At 33.6% G+C, this 19,606-nt stretch overlaps 3 protein-coding genes across 3 annotated transcripts; all 3 read right to left on the bottom strand.

Moving 5' to 3' along the window:
- Nucleotides 1–5: 5 nt before the first annotated feature.
- On the bottom strand, nucleotides 6–2,901 carry GF14A (14-3-3 protein SGF14a). The gene is made up of 5 exons (NM_001248724.2): nucleotides 2,807–2,901; nucleotides 1,922–2,432; nucleotides 1,696–1,818; nucleotides 960–1,076; nucleotides 6–347 (listed from the first exon to the last, which is right to left on the bottom strand). The coding sequence occupies exons 2-5, from the start codon at nucleotides 2,399–2,401 to the stop codon at nucleotides 294–296; spliced, it is 774 nt and encodes a 257-aa protein (NP_001235653.1). The 5' UTR covers nucleotides 2,402–2,432; nucleotides 2,807–2,901; the 3' UTR covers nucleotides 6–293.
- Nucleotides 2,902–6,931: 4,030 nt separating this feature from the next.
- On the bottom strand, nucleotides 6,932–10,407 carry LOC100813036 (NADP-dependent alkenal double bond reductase P2-like). Its single transcript, NM_001255890.2, is given in 5 exon segments — nucleotides 6,932–7,494; nucleotides 7,679–7,761; nucleotides 7,939–8,105; nucleotides 9,754–9,934; nucleotides 10,010–10,407. Coding segments are annotated over 5 exon segments (1,047 nt in total). The 5' UTR covers nucleotides 10,247–10,407; the 3' UTR covers nucleotides 6,932–7,115.
- Nucleotides 10,408–11,633: 1,226 nt separating this feature from the next.
- LOC100811946 (T-complex protein 1 subunit zeta 1) lies at nucleotides 11,634–18,469 on the bottom strand. The gene is made up of 15 exons (XM_003552688.5): nucleotides 18,183–18,469; nucleotides 18,045–18,108; nucleotides 17,783–17,918; nucleotides 17,072–17,223; nucleotides 16,875–16,922; nucleotides 16,628–16,720; nucleotides 16,062–16,168; nucleotides 15,162–15,276; nucleotides 14,934–15,020; nucleotides 14,480–14,684; nucleotides 14,218–14,312; nucleotides 13,247–13,315; nucleotides 13,041–13,148; nucleotides 12,805–12,923; nucleotides 11,634–11,987 (listed from the first exon to the last, which is right to left on the bottom strand). Exons 1-15 carry the CDS (start codon nucleotides 18,314–18,316, stop codon nucleotides 11,912–11,914), a joined length of 1,608 nt encoding a protein of 535 aa, XP_003552736.1. The 5' UTR covers nucleotides 18,317–18,469; the 3' UTR covers nucleotides 11,634–11,911.
- Nucleotides 18,470–19,606: the final 1,137 nt, after the last annotated feature.

The raw sequence follows: 19,606 nt of genomic DNA, 5'->3' as shown, positions 1-19,606 counted from the left end.
GAAAAAGAAAAGAAAAAACTCGAGTCATTGACTTAAAAAAAAAAAAAATCCAACGTTGTTCTCGTCAATAAAAAAGAGGCAACTACATAGCAACAATAAAAAATTTATAAATCACTAAACCACCAAGCCACATTGTTCTCGTCAATAAAACACATACACGACTGAAACATTGTAAATCTCAAGCGCAACCCGCAATTGAAATCACGAAACTCATTAATACACAGTTCCACTATGGCAAGCCACATTGGATGTATATTATCGGTAATACATATCCCATCAACTACTGCCATCGCCTATTCACCTGGTTGTTGCTTAGATGTTTCCTTGATCTCATCTCCAGCATCGTCCTGAATATTAAAGGCGATTCAAGTAAAAAATAAATAACTAATATAATCTCAAATCAATCTGAAGCTGAGACAAAAGTATGGAAAACAGTCGACTCCAAAATACTCTTAATGTCTAAAAGCTGTCAACAGCAACATAAAGCATAGGCAGCGTAATGCATTAGACCTTTGGCAAGAATATCTGCTAAACAATTTTCATTGTTTCAGCAAGTATGATGATAAAAATAAACTATCAAATTAAGAAAAGCTCAAAGATCAAAGCCTAGCTCGTACACTACTACAGGGCACCAACAAACACAAGAAAGATGCTAATTAGTAAAGCTTGGATTTGGAATGTACAACCAAACAAGTTTAAATTTGTGTCTAACTTTAGTAAGCTTGCCACTTGCAAATGAAAGGTTTTTGTTGTTGGTGTTCAGCTTATTAAAGAACTATTAACAGTGGCTTGTTCCTTTAAAATTTAATTTTGTCCAGCCATCGATGATTAGACAACAAAATTAACGGATTACCATACATTTTTTTTTAAAAAAAAAACAACTTCAAAGACAACAATTAAACACAAATAAAGAAATTATATTTACTATATACTATGCAATGAGAGAGAGAGAAAGAGACCGTGATGTCTGATGTCCACAAAGTCAGATTGTCACGGAGAAGTTGCATGATCAACGTACTATCCTTGTATGACTCTTCACCCAATGTGTCAAGCTCGGAAATTGCCTCATCAAATGCCTGGCATAGTTAAGCATTTTTCACAAATCACCAAAGAGAAGAGTAAAGCAGAATAGGGGAATGCAAAAGGAAAAAAAATACATCATATGCTGTTGATATCCATCATAATACGAAATGGGAAGCACCAAACTACATAATCCATCAATATTGTCAAACGAGAAAACCGTAAATTGACTAAGGAATGAACAGTATTGAAATCAGTTTACCAACAAAAATATCACCAAAGACTGAGGTCCACCCTATAACACTTAACTACAAGATTTCAAGTGCATAAATCTTTACATTTTAGTCCATCAATATTTCTTAGTCATGCATAATCTTTACATTTTAGTCCCTTCATCTAAAAGATACTCATTTTAGTCCTACACATACACTTTTTAATCCGTTTTAGCCTTTGACATCCAAAATTGCAAGGACCAAAATGGATGAAAACTGTATATGTAGGAACTAAAACGAATTAAAAAGTGCATGTATGTGTAGGGACTAAAACATAAAGATGGTGCAAGTTCAGGGAACAAATGAGTAAGTCAAACTTAAACACAATTTATTCGTCAATGAACAACTGAGACATACCACCAAAAGCAAGGAATTGAAAACACAAAAAAGCCTTTAGATATACCTGTTTGGCAAGATTACAAGCCCGATCTGGCGAGTTAAGGATTTCATAATAGAAGACAGAAAAGTTGAGAGCAAGTCCCAGCCTAATGGGGTGAGTGGGGGCCAAGTCAGCAAGAGCAATATCCTGCATCAAGTAAACACAAATTTTAAGTTCAGCAAATCAGTAACAAGTAAGTTCTAGTAACAACTAGAATGCATGATAAACAGCAATATATAATTATATATACCTGAGCAGATTTGTAAGCAAGCAAAGTACTCTCTGCTGCCTCTTTCCTCTCTGCCCCAGTCTTGAACTCGGCAAGGTACCTGTGGTAATCACCCTTCATTTTAAGGTAAAACACTTTACTCTCGGGAGATGCGGCGGATGGGATGAGGTTGGACTCAAGGAGGTTCAAAATCCCGTCACAGATCTTGCTGAGTTCAGCCTCAATTTTGCCCCTGTACTCCTTTATAATGGCCACATGGTCCTCATTGCCCCTGCTCTCCTCCTTCTGCTCAATGGAGGATATGATCCTCCACGAAGCCCTCCTCGCACCAATCACGTTCTTGTAAGCCACAGAGAGAAGATTTCTCTCCTCCACCGTCAACTCCTCAACCTCCACAGTCTTTGCTACCTTCTCCATGAACTCAACCATCTCCTCGTAACGCTCGGCCTGCTCCGCCAATTTCGCCATGTAAACATTCTCCTCCCGAGAAGAATCCGACATTTCTCAGATTCACGAATCTCACCGCTTAATCCTGCAAGATAAATTTCACAACATCACGCGATTCAGAATTAAGTGATCATAGGTAAATATTCATAATACCGCAGAATTGATTCTAGATCCAAATTGATTTGAGTTTGAGCAATTTCGACTAGTTGTTGCTCTAAATAAACAAAACTATACTCAATTTTATCATTAATTTGATTTTAGAATGAAAAAACCCAAATATAGATTCCAACACTTCAAAAACAATTTTATCTCCAATATTTTATTCTTCGCGGGAAGAAAAAAGAGAACAAAATTCAAATAAACGAAACCGAGAAGAAAGAAGGGATAAATCTAGCAGGTGAAATCGGAATCGGAAATAAAAATAAGCAGTAGCAAGCAGTGACAGGTGAAAATGAAAACCTAAAAAATGGAAGATGCAGATCTGGAAAGGAGAAACAAAAAGGAAACCCTAAAAGGAGAAGAAAGTGGGACGATGAACCTGACGGAGAGAGAGAAAATGAATTCAAGTGTAAGTGTAGTAGATATAGGAGAGGAGGTCCAATGAGAAGATGACACGTGGTGGGTGGCGGGGATTCCGTGATAAGTGGGAAGCGTTGACCGTTGTTGAGTATGTCTTCTTAGGTGGTGGGGCCTACCCTAGCTTCGCACACGCACTTCACGGTCACATGCTTTTCATGTCTGCTTTGCTTTTTCTGCCTTTCTTTTTGTTTTCACCGGACCCTACGCCTCATAAAACCGGCTTACTATTTTATTTCATCATACCTAATTATTTTTAAAATTTTTATATGATCATTTTTTTTAATTTCTTCCTATATTAATTATTTTTTCTGCATACCCTTACAGCTAGGGACAAATGGAGTATTATTTATTATTTCAGATTCTGTTTTGCATGGAAAATTAAAAAAAGTTACTCTCTTAGTTTTGAATATAAGTTTTTTTTGTTTAATAATGACACTAAGATTTGAATTTGAGATCCAATGTGTATTACCCCAACCTAATATTACTTGGTTGACCCTAGTGGTTTTCGATTTTGAATATAATAATTCACAATGTAAAATTTTATATAAATAAATCTTAATTATCTTTATTATATTTAATAAAATTATTTTTAAAATATTTTTTATTTAACTGAGATTATATTTTTAAATAATTCTTTTTTATTCTTAATATGAAGTTTTAATGAAAGTTTTTCTTATAATTATACCAGAGGGAGCAACTAGTAGTACTTATTTATTCAAATGTTTATTAAGGTATTTTTTATGTTGAGTTATTATGTGTCAAATTTATTTATGGATTTTAACTTAACTCAATTTATACTAAAGTTACGTTTGATTTAAGTGTTTATTTTTTATTTTTTGAAAATAATTTTCATTTTTAAATTTTTAAAATTTAGAAAATATTTATCAAGAAGAAAAATACTCTAAAGTAATATTGCCTTTTCATTTTTTTAGAGAAGGTTGATATGTTGTTTTGTCGAACTTGTTTTTACTCTTATTTTCTTTGAAAATCAAAATAGAAAACTCAAAGTAAGTATCACGTTAAGTAAAAGTTTTTTAAAAAGTATAATTGATTGATTATACCGTGTAATACTTTATTTAATTATTTTTTCTCCCATTTACTTTTGTTCTTGTAATGTATTTTTTTAATTTTAATCCTTTTAAAATTATTTCTATGTATATGTAATTTAATATACCTTTTCATTATTGATATTGTAACCTATAAAGTAGAAATATTTAAGTGTCATTTAGTATAAAATTTAATTTAATATTAAACTTACTAACTAATTAAGTAAAAAATGAATAATTTAAGATTGTAAAAATATACTACTTAATTTTTTCTTTATCTATAACTATCATTAATGACAATTATCCCTTTGTACATATTTCTTATTCCTAACTTATCTTTTAATATATATAAATGTTTTTTATTTTGTTCATAAATTTTTAAAATATAACTGATGTTACTTTCCCTACAAAAATTGTTATCACTACATTTTTTTACTATTTTTTTATTTTTCTTTTTTAAAAATAAACACAGAGGCACGAAAATCTTCTTAAGATTTAGGTGACATCTAGTCAAAAGCTTATTAATAATAATAATAATAATAATAATAATAATAATAATAATAATAATAATAATAATAATAATCCTAAATGAAAGTCTTCTTCCCTCTATGGTTACCATTTATCATTAACCATGAGATATAGAAGATTATTATTGAATGAAAAAATTGAGGTTTTTTAGATTCTTAACCTCCAATATTCTTATGAATCAACCAGCCATTAAACCCTTATCTCAATTTGTCTATATTCTTATTGGTCAACGAGTTGTTATCCTCCCTCGCCGAGTCCCATCACCCAAGCTACATCAAGGTGGCAAAACAAGTCAGTTTATCTTACCACCAACCAACAAAAAATGACCAAGGTTGGTGAACTTGCCTCTTCTAGATAATTTGAATGTTCTAGTTCACCCTATTTAAGGATGGCCTGACACGTTGGTCACCGTAAATTAAAAAATAAAAAAATGTTCAAGTTTTTTTATTTCATACCACAAATCCAAATTGACAAATTTATGGTTTGTTTAGAGTGATTTTTAGTAGTAATTTTTAACCATTTCAGAAACCACAACAATCTTAAGTTTTTTTTAAATAAGTTCTATTCTCCCCCCTCTCATTGAATTTTAGTTTCAAAATAAATTTGCTCTGAAAGTTTATTATCTTGTTAAAATTAGTTTAAGAGTGTGTTTTAACAGGAATGGTGATGATGACACTGATGCTAATCTTATTGGCAAAAATATTGGTGAAAGTGACCGTGATAGAGGTGACAATAAGATGATGATACTTAAAATATTGGTGAAGGTAAGAACATAATAGTGATAATGATGATAATAATGATAGTGAAGAAAATGATAGTAACAATAGTGATAATGACAACAATAATAATAACTGGTGATGAGAATAACAATAATAACAATGATGGTGATGACAACGAAAGTAATAATCACAAACATATAATAATACAATAAATTTCTCTAGTTGGTATGTAGTTTCTTTCAGGATCACAGTCACAAAAACTGTCAAAGTCATGTCAAGATTCTTAAATCTATCTCTAACAGTATAGCTGGTGCTAATTAAACATTATGTTAATTGTAAAATTCTCATGTTTACAAGTGATTTAATTGAGCGCCGACCAAAATAAAGTGATTTAATCCAGTGGTTGAGCCTTCAAACGGTGTAAGGCTCGTTAGATTTACGTTTGATAGGAGACGATGTAGATGAAGCTGACTCAAGATGAGATGAAAGTAAAAGTAGTTATAAAAACATTTCAATATTTCAAATCAATCAATGAATCAGTAGTATAATAATATATGCGAAAATATGTGTAGATGGTGGTCCTTTATACGCTAAATTTATCGCGCTTAGGTCAGCACCAAAAAAAGTAAAAAATATAGGGCTTAGGTGCGGGCTAGTTATAGTGAAGACATTTGCACATATCTGAGGCTAATCCTCTACAACTTAAATTCACTTAATTGCTAAATATTTCAAAGCCTCTAGCATAACTAATGTGTCAGGTCTAAGAATTCTTTGGTTTGGGCGCATAAAGCATTTGTGTGCAATGGCCTGAATCATACTGAGTCATCGCTTTTGTCTATACCTACGTATTGAGATACTTTACTTGGAACAATAAGCATTGAACAGGAACATAAATAACTTGTGCTCATTTCTTGTCCAATTCCCTATCCCACTCTCCCCCAATAGTAAAATAACGCCAGGTTGAAAAGCAGTAACATTTTATGTTCCATTTGCCATTTTCTTAGGATGTGCTTGGTTTAAGGTTGCTTAAGGGCCACTTTCCCCCAGGAAATAGGGAAGGGGAATACATATATACAAAGATCACATGTAATTTGAAATTTTGAATCCATTTAACGGGGTCATCCAAAATGGCTCTTCCTAACAAGTGCAATCAGGAAGCCGCCACCATTTGGTTCTGCCAAGTCCCCATGCTATTATTGCACGGGATTATAAATCTAAAGTGAAGACTGAAAGGGATTTTTGACTGGTATTCTGAAAGACAGACCACAAGAAAGGAGGACCAAGGTGGTGTCCAACATTGTTTGTGTAGGAGGAATCACTACACATGAGAGATTTGTGGTGCAAAAGAAAATGAGGTGGTGGTGACATAACGAGGACAGATTATTTGAACCAGCTGAATAGTCGGGTTCCAAAATGGCCAGCGAATTATCGTGGCTGCAACCACATTTAATCTTTCTATATCATGATCATCTGTTATGGTGAAGTTATCTAATTTCAACTGATCATGAAACTCATAGAAAATATTCCTTGAAATTGGTAGGTCTATACCTCTCATTTCTTTCACAGTTTCAATCATTTTCTTTGTAATTCAACCAAACCAGATGCAAATTTAGCTTTGTCTCTTAAGTGAGGATTACAAACTGAGATCGCATGAACGTATCTACTGTTGATTTTCTCATTTTACATATCTCATTATTTTAGAAGATCCAATATCCACCTAATGCAGCTACTTTATTTTCTACATAATTAAGGCATACTGAAAAGTTTACATTTTCTGCTCAAGGCAGAAGGTGAGAATAAGGCCTTGCCAGCTGACACAGTTCAAGAACATCCAAAAATTCTCAATTGAATATGTTTAAAACATATCAAGCTTCAGCTAACCAAATACTGAAAAAATCATTCATGGGCAACACGAATGACTTGCTTACCAACGTTCTTGCCATGGAAAAGTCCAACGAAAGCAGCTGGAGCACTTTCCAAGCCTTCATTCATGTCTTCAATATACACAATCTTTCCTTGCTTGTAGTAACTTGAAACATCTTCCAAAAAGCGCGGGTATAGGTGCAAGTAATCACTTTGCAAAAAACCCTGCATTTTGATGCGCTTTGTAATGAGGTTGAATAAATTGTATATCCCTATGGGCTTGGAAAGGCTTTGCTGAGATACCATCCCACAAACTGCAATTCTACCATGAATCCTCATGTTAAGGAGTGCAGCATCGAGCATATCCCCACCCACATTGTCAAAGTAGATGTCAATGCCTTGCGGGAAATATCTGTCATGTGAGCCACAGGATAAATGATATTTCCAGTTTTGATTGTGGAAGTCATGAAGGATAAGACTGAGAAGTACTAATATTTGGAACGTATTTTTCAAACAATTTTTTAAAAATCATTTTCCCTTTCCTTAGACAATAGATAACAATTCAAACTTATATTCTTTTCGAGCTTGTTACACACCTTTGTAGAGCTGCATTCAAGTCTAATTCTTCCTTGTAATTAAAAGCTTCATCGAACCCAAGCTTGTTCTTTAGAAGGTCAACCTAATATAACAGATTTAATGAGAAAATGAACAAAAATACTGGGTTCTAGTGTTTGTGTGTGCATCCATGGGTGTCTAAATGTCAATACTTCATCTTTGTATACATGAAGGAATAACTAATTCAAGCAGAGTTTTTTTTTGGGCAATTATTATACAATAAATAATTAGTTAAACTGACCTTTTCCTTTGACCCAGCACTTCCAACTACATAGCAGCCATGCAACTTAGCAAGTTGGCCTACAAGCTGACCTACGGCACCAGATGCTGCAGATACAAAAACATATTCTCCCTTGCTTGGGGTGCTGACCTCATAAAATCCTGCATAAGCAGTAAAACCTGGCATTCCTATAAAATTAAAAGGAAAAATGAAGGGTTAATTATTTATCAAACTGGAGCACCACTAGAAGAGTGGAAAATGATTTCACTTCCATACACAAGTCAGAAAAACGAAAAACACAAAGCCTGAATGGTAAAAGGATATCCAAGGTTTTAAGAACTAGGCCATAAAAAACATAATTGCATAAAAAAACAACTAAGGAACTCTGAAATTAGAAGGTTCGCTCTATGACAACCTCAGAATATGAAAATAATAACTACGCACAAAATAGTGCTATCCTATTTTATCAATGAGTGGCTAAAACGTTCAACCACTGAGTGAATAAATAGGTTGAAAGAAACTATCACCACTGTCAACAAATTGAAATCTGAAACTAGTAGCACTCTGTTAGAGGCAAATTAGTGGATCAAGGCGATGTTGGGCTTAATATATGGAAAGATTGCTCTGGGAGAAGAAGGAATAAGTTAGAAAGGGAACTTGCGCGGCATGCGGGCAGCATATTCTTTTCTGTTATAAATGCAAGAGCCTTTAGACAAAGAACACAAGTCAATTATCTAGATGAGGTGGAGTAAGGAGAGGGGAGGATCATTCTGGTTAGTTTTCCGATTGTAGCTGGCAGAGACGATTCTTTGAGGTTAGTGGGTAGAGACTTGCTTATTTCCTAAGTGTAATTGTTAGTGTTTCTGCACTTTTTCTATTCAGTAATAGTAATAGTAATACTATACAGAGTACAGAGTATAGACACACATTTTTCTTTGGTCTCTATGATACTCATAAGTCATAACTGATGACCACAGCAGATAATTCAATATTTCAAAGAAAAACATTATTAAGTTTAAAGGCAAACTAAACTACCATCGATCTAGAGAATCAAAAGAATCCAACAAAACTGATCGGTGTTTTTCTCAGGGTCACAACTTATTCTATGGAATTGATTTTATTTCTTCAATGTAGCTACGAAAGAGGATTCAGAAAATTATTCCTAATTAGAGAAAGAAACCAATACAAAGAGTAAGAAATTATACATCTAAAAACATAAAAAAGAAAACAAAATATGACCTCATGCGAATCGATCCTCTCATGTAAAATTTTAGCATGATTTTGTGGTGCAATTTTGCTTCCATCTCACTCTTTATAGACATTTACAAAATTTGATGAGATTGCACCTATATATTTGTTTATAAAGAGAGATTGTCACAAGTTTTTTTTCACATGAACCTAATAAATTATCATTAGAGGATCCATTCTTATGACCACATGAATCACAGCAAGAAGCACAAACACAGAAATATGAATATAACACCTCATATTGACAATCGGATACAGTAAACTTTTAAGAGAAACGCTAGTGACACTACTACCGATTGTAATTTATTGAAAATCACAAATTATGATAGGTCCCCTTCTCGTTTAGAAGGGGAACCCAACATAATTTGTGATTTTCAATAAATTTCAACTAATAGGAAAGGGAGAGTGTGGTCAGCATTCTTTTTCTTTTTTTTAGCAAAAAGGAGCAAGGGCCAGAGGAGGAAAAAAAGACACTTAGGAGGACCAGAGCATTCCTCAGCTTCTAAAATTATAAGATATAAACATACAAATTAAAAAATTAAAATAAAGAAACAGGCATATGTGCTGGATGCATATGATGCTCCATACCAAGAAGACCGACGTGGAAGGAGAGAGGAATGGCATCATCGGGGTGAATTTTTCGGAGCTGTTCAGTTCTTTGGATGAGGCTATATTCTTCCCAGCCAGTGAAGCCGGTAATGAAATCACCAGGCTTGTAATTTGGATTATCAGAGTGTATAACTTTAGACACACCAAATCCTTCAAGTGCCTACATCATCAAAATACACATGTGAGTATGAATGCATAGTGTATACTATTAAAAAAGACTTAGTTAGTTAGTTACCTGGGCTGGAAGAAAAGGAGGGATATAAGATCCGTGGAAATCACGCATGCGACCGCGCATGTATGGATCGCAAGAGAGATAAAGGTTCTTAACGAGAATAGCTGATGAGCCTTGTGGGGGAGGCTTGAGCGCAATATGTGAGTCGACCTTGAGTTCCATATCGGTTTCTTTAGGAACACCATCTATGTACCCTTTGAATAGAACCTGCTTGTTTTGCAGTAGTGCTTCTTCTGCCATGAGATCCAAATGCAACAAGTTCAAGTTCAAGTTGAAGTTGAAGTTCAACAATGAATGAAAAGAAACATGTAGTGCTACCACCTCGTGCGCTGCCTCTCTTCCTAGTTCCTTCTACCTAACACCCTCCACACGTGTGAGTTCACCTCACCAAATAGCAACTCGTGGAATGCAAAACAGACCTACACCCGTTTTTGGAGTAGTACATGGGATGTTTACAAATTGTGGTACATATATTTTTATTTAAAAGTCATCTTACTTTTGATTATTTATCTGCTAATTGATCATATACACTTTTCTATGAAATTTTTATTTCATACTTAAAAATTAATTTAAGATTTTACTTAAAAGAAAATAAAAAAAATACTACTTAATTAACCAATTTGACAAAATGAACAAGTTGAATAATTCATCCCCACCTCTGATGAGTTTAATTTTCATATATTTGTTATAAGATTTTTTACATTATTAATAAATTAAAAATTACTTTAAATATGGCATTGCTTTAAATATAGCATTGCTGTAATTATTTAAAAAGTCAATAACTTTAAGTTAAAACATACAAATGGTTCTTAACTCTTTTTTTTTTTTAAATTGATCTCCTAATTTTTTAAAAATTCTAAAATAATCTCCTTACCTATCTATTTAATTAATAACACATTAATTCTTTAAAAAATTGTTAATTTTAGTTTTTGAAGACCTTTTTTAAACAATCTTTTTTTATTAAGTACAAGTGGTAAAACTTTATCCATTAAATTCATCTCTTTGAAAACTCACTAATGTACAGGCTTAAAAAGACATTAACAAATAACAAGGTAAAAATGATATGAAAAAATGAATTTCATGAGCAACCAAAAAACTGATTAATTAAAATAAATATAAGAATAAAAAAATATGCTTTAAGGAAATAATTTTTTTCACATACCACCGATGTAAGTAAACCCAAAACAAACATTTCTTGGTGTATTGTAAATTTTTAATATGTCCGAAAGTTGTATGATAGCAAAATACAGGTCAACACAGTAGTGCAGACTGTGCAGTGCACTTGGAATAAGTGCAGGAATAATTTTTCTTCTCTATTGTTACTTTTCAAAGTTGTGCCTACACTGCTACTATTTTCATGATTTTCATAAAATGAGTTCACGATTAAATATTAACACAACTTTTATACAACATCATTGCAGATAAGTCAGATTAGTTTTTCTCCATCAGGCACCCGACTCCGTCGAATACCATAAATGAAAATCTTCCCAGTTTAACTATTTTAATTCAATGCCATCAACGTTTCACACAAAATTACAAAGACGAAGCCCTCTAGGAACCTGGGGTTGCTCGTGTGTGCGTGAGTTTGAGAGAGAGAGAGAGATGTTGCTGGTTTAAAACAAGCAACTTTCCAAGGTAAAGCATTCTTTCAACTAATTTTCTACAAAATAAATTATGCTTACAAATTTCAAAAGGAGCCCAAAATTCAGTCATAGAACACTTATATGACAGTCATTGAGAGAGAATAAAATTAAAATGGGAAAAAACAAAACCCAGAAAAAATGTTCCATTAGAGCAGATTAAAAGAAGCGAGTCATAACAATCCCAACGAATGCTGCTGGCACCTTGAAATAGAGAAAGTTCATTGCACACCCTATTCAAAAGAGAAACTTCAAGAAAGAACACCTAAGTTGGCTTCCGCATGTTACGTCCAGCACGAATTACTTCATCCACCACCAGTAACTGAGACACGATAACAGGCCTGTATAGCATGAACAGATAAAAGACATAACTACATAATTGTAACCAAGCCAACTTAAATTGTTTTGGTGTGCAATGGAACCTTTTAAATGGTTACACATCCTAGAGTCTAGAGATGTGATTTTGGGTCCAATCAATTGTTAGCTTAGATGGTCCGAAGAGAGATGTCACCACCGTGCAAAATATATGCTCATTTCAATTTAGACTAGTGTTTTGGTTTGAAACTTTATTATACATAATGATTTTATTTTAATTTCATGTGATTTTTTTAACACATTCATGTGAACTTTTTAATGCATGGTTAAAATCACTAATTTTTTTTTTATCTTAACCCTCCAGTTCATTATGGGAAAGGTGACTAATTCGGAATTCGACCAAAAGGTAAGTAAAGTTTGACCAATAATTATTTCCACAAAAGATCAAATTCAGGTAATACCCGAACGATTCAACCATAACTTCAACACATTAACTACTTGTGCTCAATCACTTGGTTTAAGTCAGAAAAATAAATGAAATCCAAACCCACCATCATGAGCAGGTAAAGGATAAAAGCTTCAAGCTTATGGTAATCTTTGGAAGGGAGGAAAGAAAATAGAGTGGGGAAAAACAGATAAAAATGTATTTTCTTTTATGGGTTGGAGACGGTAGAAAGAAAAGAGAAAAATTGACTTCTAGAAATTCACATTTCTCTCCTTTCACTTTCCCTTTAATTTAAATTTAAAAACTCTTTCCTCCCTCACTTTCTAGTATTTATGTGATCCTAGTTTCAAAACCAAACAACAAATTGATGGTGTCAACTGTTCAAGATTCAACCATACCCTGAGTTTATGATTTGGCGCTTCACAGAGTAGTTGTCAAAAATACCCTCCATTGCAGGGTCTATAGGTTCTCCTGTGTTCAGGCTCAACCCCACAATATTTCCTTTGTCATGCTCTCCCTGAAACAGCATTCAGCAAGTACAATAATGCTAATCAGTCTTCTACTTTATGAGAATATCCATTAATTCACAATTAGGTGATAGAAGACAAGTGGAATAAATTCAAGGGAAGTATACCGTAAGGGCAATAATCACATCTTGAGTGTCAAGTCCAGAGTTTTCAGCAAGTGTCTTAGGCACCACAAGAAGCGCATCAGCAAAAGCCTCAACACCAAGTTGCGCACGCTGTTCAAGGTTATAAAAATCAGTATTAAAAATTGAAATATGTAAGTGACAATTAAAGAACAATAAAAACACGGAAAACCAGAGACACTCATATTTACCCCTTGAACTGTTTTCTTAACTTCGTTCATCAGATATTGTCTAGCAGCAACTTCAAATGCACCAGCACCCTGATCATGGGAAAGAAAATTCTCTTCAAGTCTATTACAATTAAAAAAAAAAGTTCAAACAAGAGTTCTGTATTGGAGGATATATGAATTATATTAAGTGCTATTATAAAGAGTTAGCTGTGACTGCTGTGCTATTGGTTATATCCAGCTTTCCTTGTAGTTGTACCGGTTTCTTTCCTACTATTAACTACTTTAAAAAAGTGGATTCAACTAGAAGCCCAAAATTATTCAATCAACTATGGGAACAAATCAAGTTACTGAACTAAACATGTATAAAAACTTCGTACCCCATTGTCCAGAGGCTCTTCGCTATGCGAAGGTATGGAGGAGGGATGTTGTACGCAGCCTTACCCTTGCATATGCAAAGAGGCTGTTTCCGGATTCGAACCCATGACCAACAAGTCACCAAGGCACAACTTTTTTTTTTTCTCCCAGTTAGATTCATTCATCAACACAAGCACACAAGAGAGTATAGAAATGCACATTATTGTAATAATGTGAAATAAAATATTCTGGCTCATTTTATATAACTCATTTAAGGACTTGCTGAAAGCATGTCAAATTCTACATTCATCTTTCCTTGATTTAAATCAGAACTCCAACAATTATCTACAAAATAGTGCAACTGCTAGGTCCAATTTGACTCAGTATTTTCTGAACCATCTAACAGCTAGGCCAACTTTATTAGAAACCAGAGTGGGTATTTTAATTTTTGTAGTAAGGCTAACCAAACCATGTGTGCATTTTAGGGAACATCTGAAAATTCATTTGACAGGAAATTATCACAAGAAAATGGAGTGAATCAATAGCATGGGCATGTACATTCCAAAAGAAGAGAAAAAAAGTAAAATACAAAATATCAAAGTATCAAAATAATTGATTGGCAAAGAAAAAGGTCTTACTAAAACAACAGATTCATCTTCAAGGGTATTCTTAACGGCCCTCAAACCATCACGTACAGCATCTTTAATTTGAGCTATTGTATGATCATTAGGACCTGCATCACCATGACAGCATTGCAAATCCTCTCATCTTATATTCATCAGTGGCAACAAAAAGACAGTTTTGTTCCAACATAAAGCAAACATCATGCAAAAATAATAAATAGTAGTACAGAAGGATCTGCTTAACAAACTCACAACAGGTGCAAGGAGCCAAGGTTACCTTTAATCAAGATTGTGCAGGAAAAAGGATTCTTAACATTTTCCACAAATGTATATTTCTCTTCACCAAGGACATGTTCATATACCAATCCTGCCCAACCCAGACATTCAGGAGTCAAATCATCTACAGAGTTTACCGCCTCCCCTCCACAGGCCAAAACCAATCTTTCCATGTTTCTCCTCTTTGCTCTCCGAAGGGCAATTATCTAAACAATGGGACAGAAAATCAGAAGGGAAACAGGCTAGGGATTGTGTAAACCGACGTCTGCTTAAGAGTTCACTTCATATTACATTAGCAATGGGCAATTTGTGCTATGGGATATTCAAACAGTTACATTATTTTCGGGTATATTTTTCAACCAAGACACTCTTTGGATGATGTTTGAAAGCCCCAATCAGGTTTGATAAACATTATTCTATAGAAGAAAACTTAAATATAATTGTATGTTACTTACTCCTTCCCTTGCAAGCAGGTCCAGAGATGGGGGATCAATTCCTTTTTGGTTGATGACAACAAAATTGCTATCATTACCAGAACAAACCTGCAAACACACAAGTATGATTAAGGTATTTAGTCAAGAGCAGTGAAATAAAATTGTTCTTATTATGGCAACATAACACAGACCGGATTTTAGACCAGCGAAAAGTTAAAATCAATACATACAAGAGAAAATATTTCCTACCTTATTCTTCAGTTCAATGATTCTTTTGACTTTTTCATCAACCTGCCGTCTTTCAGCTGCAACCATAGCTTCTCTCTGTTCCGCACTTGAGTAGAAAAACCCTGAGTTTACTTCACTGAGGAGAAAATATGGACTTCATTAGTCTCACATACTACATACGATACAACCATCCAAGATAACTAATGAGTTCAGACAGGCCAGACATCATCTGACACTAAAAACCACAAAACATATACAGCATTGACTGAAGTAATATAATAAGTGTTGACCAAACAATGCTTATGTGGGTTGAAATTATTAAATTTATCACTATAAAGCCTGCATAGAGGAAATAAATGAAATAGAATCTCCTTGTAGTAGTACATTTAGGCTTGATTTGTTTTAGGTGAAAATCAATTTTTTTTAGAAAGAGTAAACAGAAAATTCAGATTAATAAAAAAGACATTCTAAGTGTTACAGTACCTAATTTTCTTATATATAGTATATATACTTGATTTGTTTCAGGTTAACTAAGCCTTCCTTAGAAAGACAGAGTAAACATAAACCTACACTAATGAGAACATTTCCTGTCATGTGAGCATACTCATTACTATACGACATCAACATATTGTGTCTGAAGTAAAGAAATACACAATCACCAAAATAGAGACCAGTTGAGAAAAGCTAGCAACATGTGGTATTGGTAATCACTAAAAACAATATATCTACAATTTATAGTTTTGTGATACTTGTATTTAACCAATTGAGAATATTTATACAATCCATACATTAATTTCAACAATGTCTACCATTCTATAACAAACTTGCTTCTGTTCATGCATTAAGGAACAACTATGATAGTGTTGGTGCATGTGTATACAACACAAATTGGAAGAAATTGACAAATATCAGCTTGATTACCTCTTCTCATACTCCAAAGATACATTACATGTCAAGATATAGCAATTCTCTGCACGTCGCTTCATGTCAGGGTGCCTAGAACCATGATCAAGGACAATACCCTCAACCTAGAAAAACACAGAGGGATGAACTCATTGGAGCAAGAACTGCATAGATAGGTAGACCCAGTACATAAGGTGCACTATAATAATGCAATTACAAGTGAAGTAAGACAATGGGGTTAAGTTATAGTTAAATATGGGTCGCTTATTTGCATTATTGTAGGATGATGAATACTGTCATTGCTACAGTGGCACAGATATTCTAACTTTGTCTAAAACTGTTACTATAATGAAAAAGGAGTTCCCTGGTAAACTAAGTTGATTCCTCATCACATCCCAACTTTTACTTGGGTATTATTAAGTTGAGAATTTGAATTTCCTACCAAAATATTGATGAAAAGACAACAACATATTAAAATCCTAGATCTATACAATACATGTAATATGAAATTCAGGAAAATTATCAAGATAATACAACTAACAAAGAGCGGGAAAAAAGTGGCTACAATCATTCATAAAATATACCAAGCGTGTGTCAATATCAAATTTGTGCCGCATGTGCATGATCTCCACCATAAACAGGTCAATTTCTTCCTCAGGTTTCCGAATGCATAAAACCTATCATAGAAAAACACAAACACCCAGCTGTAAAAGGTACAGGTCCAATAAAAAAACAAAATCTACTACTTCAAATGACCAAACAGCATGCAAACAAAAAATCAATATTTACAAAGGATTCGAAATAAATATCAACACTTCAATGTGTACTCACCGCATCAACAATTATATCTGTCAATTGATCTGCAAGTGATTCGTACAACTGCAAATGGTGAGGAAATATAAAAATAGTAAGAAAATAATGCATGTTGAAAAATTATGTTGACAAGTTATACATTGTTCATTTTATCCACAATATCAAAGTATGATAAAATGTCATCTACAACAAAGATAAAATAAAGTAAATTTTACCTTTGTCCTCACAGTAGTTCTTGCTACCATCTTGAGAATCTCTTTATCAGGCTCACCACCCATCACAACAGGAGTCTTAAACTTTTCAAGGAATTGCAGAGTTGCTCGCTTTGCAATATCAAAACCATCAACCAACACACGAGGATGCATACCTAGAATATACATATATCATCTTAACATTAGCCGAGGAGGAAATGACAGAAAAGTCATCAAAACAAAAAAATGCTAAACCTCCCACATTTTAGGGATATCTCTTTGCCCCAAACCTACTATAGAATAGGATTACATTAAACGCCTCTCTTTTAGTATGCAGCTCATGGTTGTTCCAATGGCATTGTTCAAGCTTTAAGAGCCTGCACTTCCCAATTCCCAGTTACACTCTTGTGTTATCTCATGTCTTTTGCATATGCAGTCTCTTCTTTTTTTTCAAATCTGTTTTAGACAATATTGTTTCATAACCTTACTTGCGTTCTTCCACTTCTCTAAATCTCTCCCTAATTAACTAAAAAAAATCACGACTTAATCACTAAAAGCAGTAAAAAATTAACAGTGATTCACAGTAATAAAACCATCAATAAAGTCGGATTAAGATAAATAGTCACACATTAGAGTTTACAGCTACAAACACAACGAGTACAAGTAACGCAATGCAAATAATAGCTTAATAGAGAAACAAATACAAACACCAACAGAGTGACAAAACTCATTAACCTTCATCAATGTAACGTTCCGATTGTTTCATAAGCTCGCCAATGAAGATGACAGTGGAAGTGGTGCCATCACCACTAGCGTCATCCTGCGCCACAGCCGTTCTAGCGATCATAATCGCCGTCGGGTTTTGGATTTGCTGAGAACACAACAAACAAAATAAACAACATTTCAACCTAACATTTTTTCTAGCGCTCGTACTCGTAGATCTCAATTAATATAACTAAAAAGGAGTAAAAAAAATTAAAAAAGAAAAGAAACTAACCATCTCTTTCAAGAGAGTGTTGCCATCTTTGGTAAGCTTGATATCACCGGCACCACCAACGAGCCTGATTCAAAGAGCGTGAGGGAAATGGAAAACATAAAAAAGAAGAAGAAAATGAAGAGAGAGAGAGAGAGAGACATTTTGATGGTTCCTTTGGGACCGAGGTTGGTTTTGAGGACATCTTGCAGACCCTTGGCGGCATTGATGTTCATGTGAAGTGCCGCCGATTTGTTCAGCACTTCGGCGTTAGGGTTCAGCACTCGCAGAGACATCTTCTACAGAAGCAAAAGCAGCGACGAAGTGCTTAGTTAGAACTTGAACGGAGCTAGTGAAAGAGAGAAAGTGGGGTTTTTTCTAGGGGTTTCAGTCGATGCAACTCTGAATGAAACGGCACCGGATGGATGCTGCTTTATGTTTATACACCGCGCCCAAATACGCATTGTCGTTTAGCGGATACTCCCTTTTTTTTTGTTTTGGACACTTTTCTGGGCCTATCCAAAACTTGATGTGTGTGCTCCGTTGAGAGTACAACATGAGTGGTATGGCCACAAAAATGTCTTTTTTTTTTGTGTGTGTGACCAAATAACAAAAAATGTCTTATTAGTTATTACTATTTAAGTCTTTTTCTATTGACAAATAAATAAATAAATTTAGGTCTAATTACTATTGACACAAGAAAGTATTCCTAAATTACTTTTTTTAATATTCATCGGTTAAATTTATTAACTATAATATTAATTAGGTTAATATTATTTTTTATTATTTTTAAAATTAGTATATGTTATATCAGCTTTATTAACTATATACCAGTTGAAATACAGATACTCTGTGTATGTACATAATTTTTTTTTATATTTTTTTCTCTTATTATATATTAAAACTCATTATTAATAAAAAAATGTGAAAATTAAAATATAGATAAATGTGAAGAGGTGTGAAAAGGATGTGGGAGATTGAATAGAAAATAAATTAAGTTTATGTTTAGTAGAGAGGAATGAAAATATGAAGAATGAAAAGGAATAAAAATGGATGAAAGAGAGTAGCAAGTTAGGTCACATAATTAATTATATTGTTGATGGTGGTATGTGGAGAAGGATGAGCAGCAAAAGACTTAACAAAGGCTTGGTCACAGGTTCAATAGACTAGACACGAGTATCACAATGCCACAAAAAAAAAAAGAAAAAAACAATTTTGTCCAGGCATGAGACCCACGTCTTTTGTACCACTTTCACCCCTCTTTCATACATAATAAACACTCCACACACACTTTCACTTTTATTGTATTTCATTGTTATCCATTCTCACCCCTCTCAATTGCAATAAAACCAAACACACTGTAAAATAGAGTATTGTCTAATGAAAGAGTAATAAATTGTTTGTAACAATTAAAGGAAAGGTTTATTATACCAGTTAAAGAATAAACAAGTCTAACGAAAAGTGGAAACCAACAATGAGTATTGCATATAAAGGAAAGGTTTATTATACCAGTTAAAGAATAAACAAGTCTAACGAAAAGTGGAAACCAACAATGAGTATTGCATATATATATATATATATATATG

The sequence above is a fragment of the Glycine max genome, chromosome 18 (assembly GCF_000004515.6).
Source record: "Glycine max cultivar Williams 82 chromosome 18, Glycine_max_v4.0, whole genome shotgun sequence".
Taxonomy (NCBI): Eukaryota; Viridiplantae; Streptophyta; class Magnoliopsida; order Fabales; family Fabaceae; genus Glycine; species Glycine max.
Note: the sequence above shows the minus strand (reverse complement) of the source record. Positions and strands in the feature narration are given on the sequence as shown.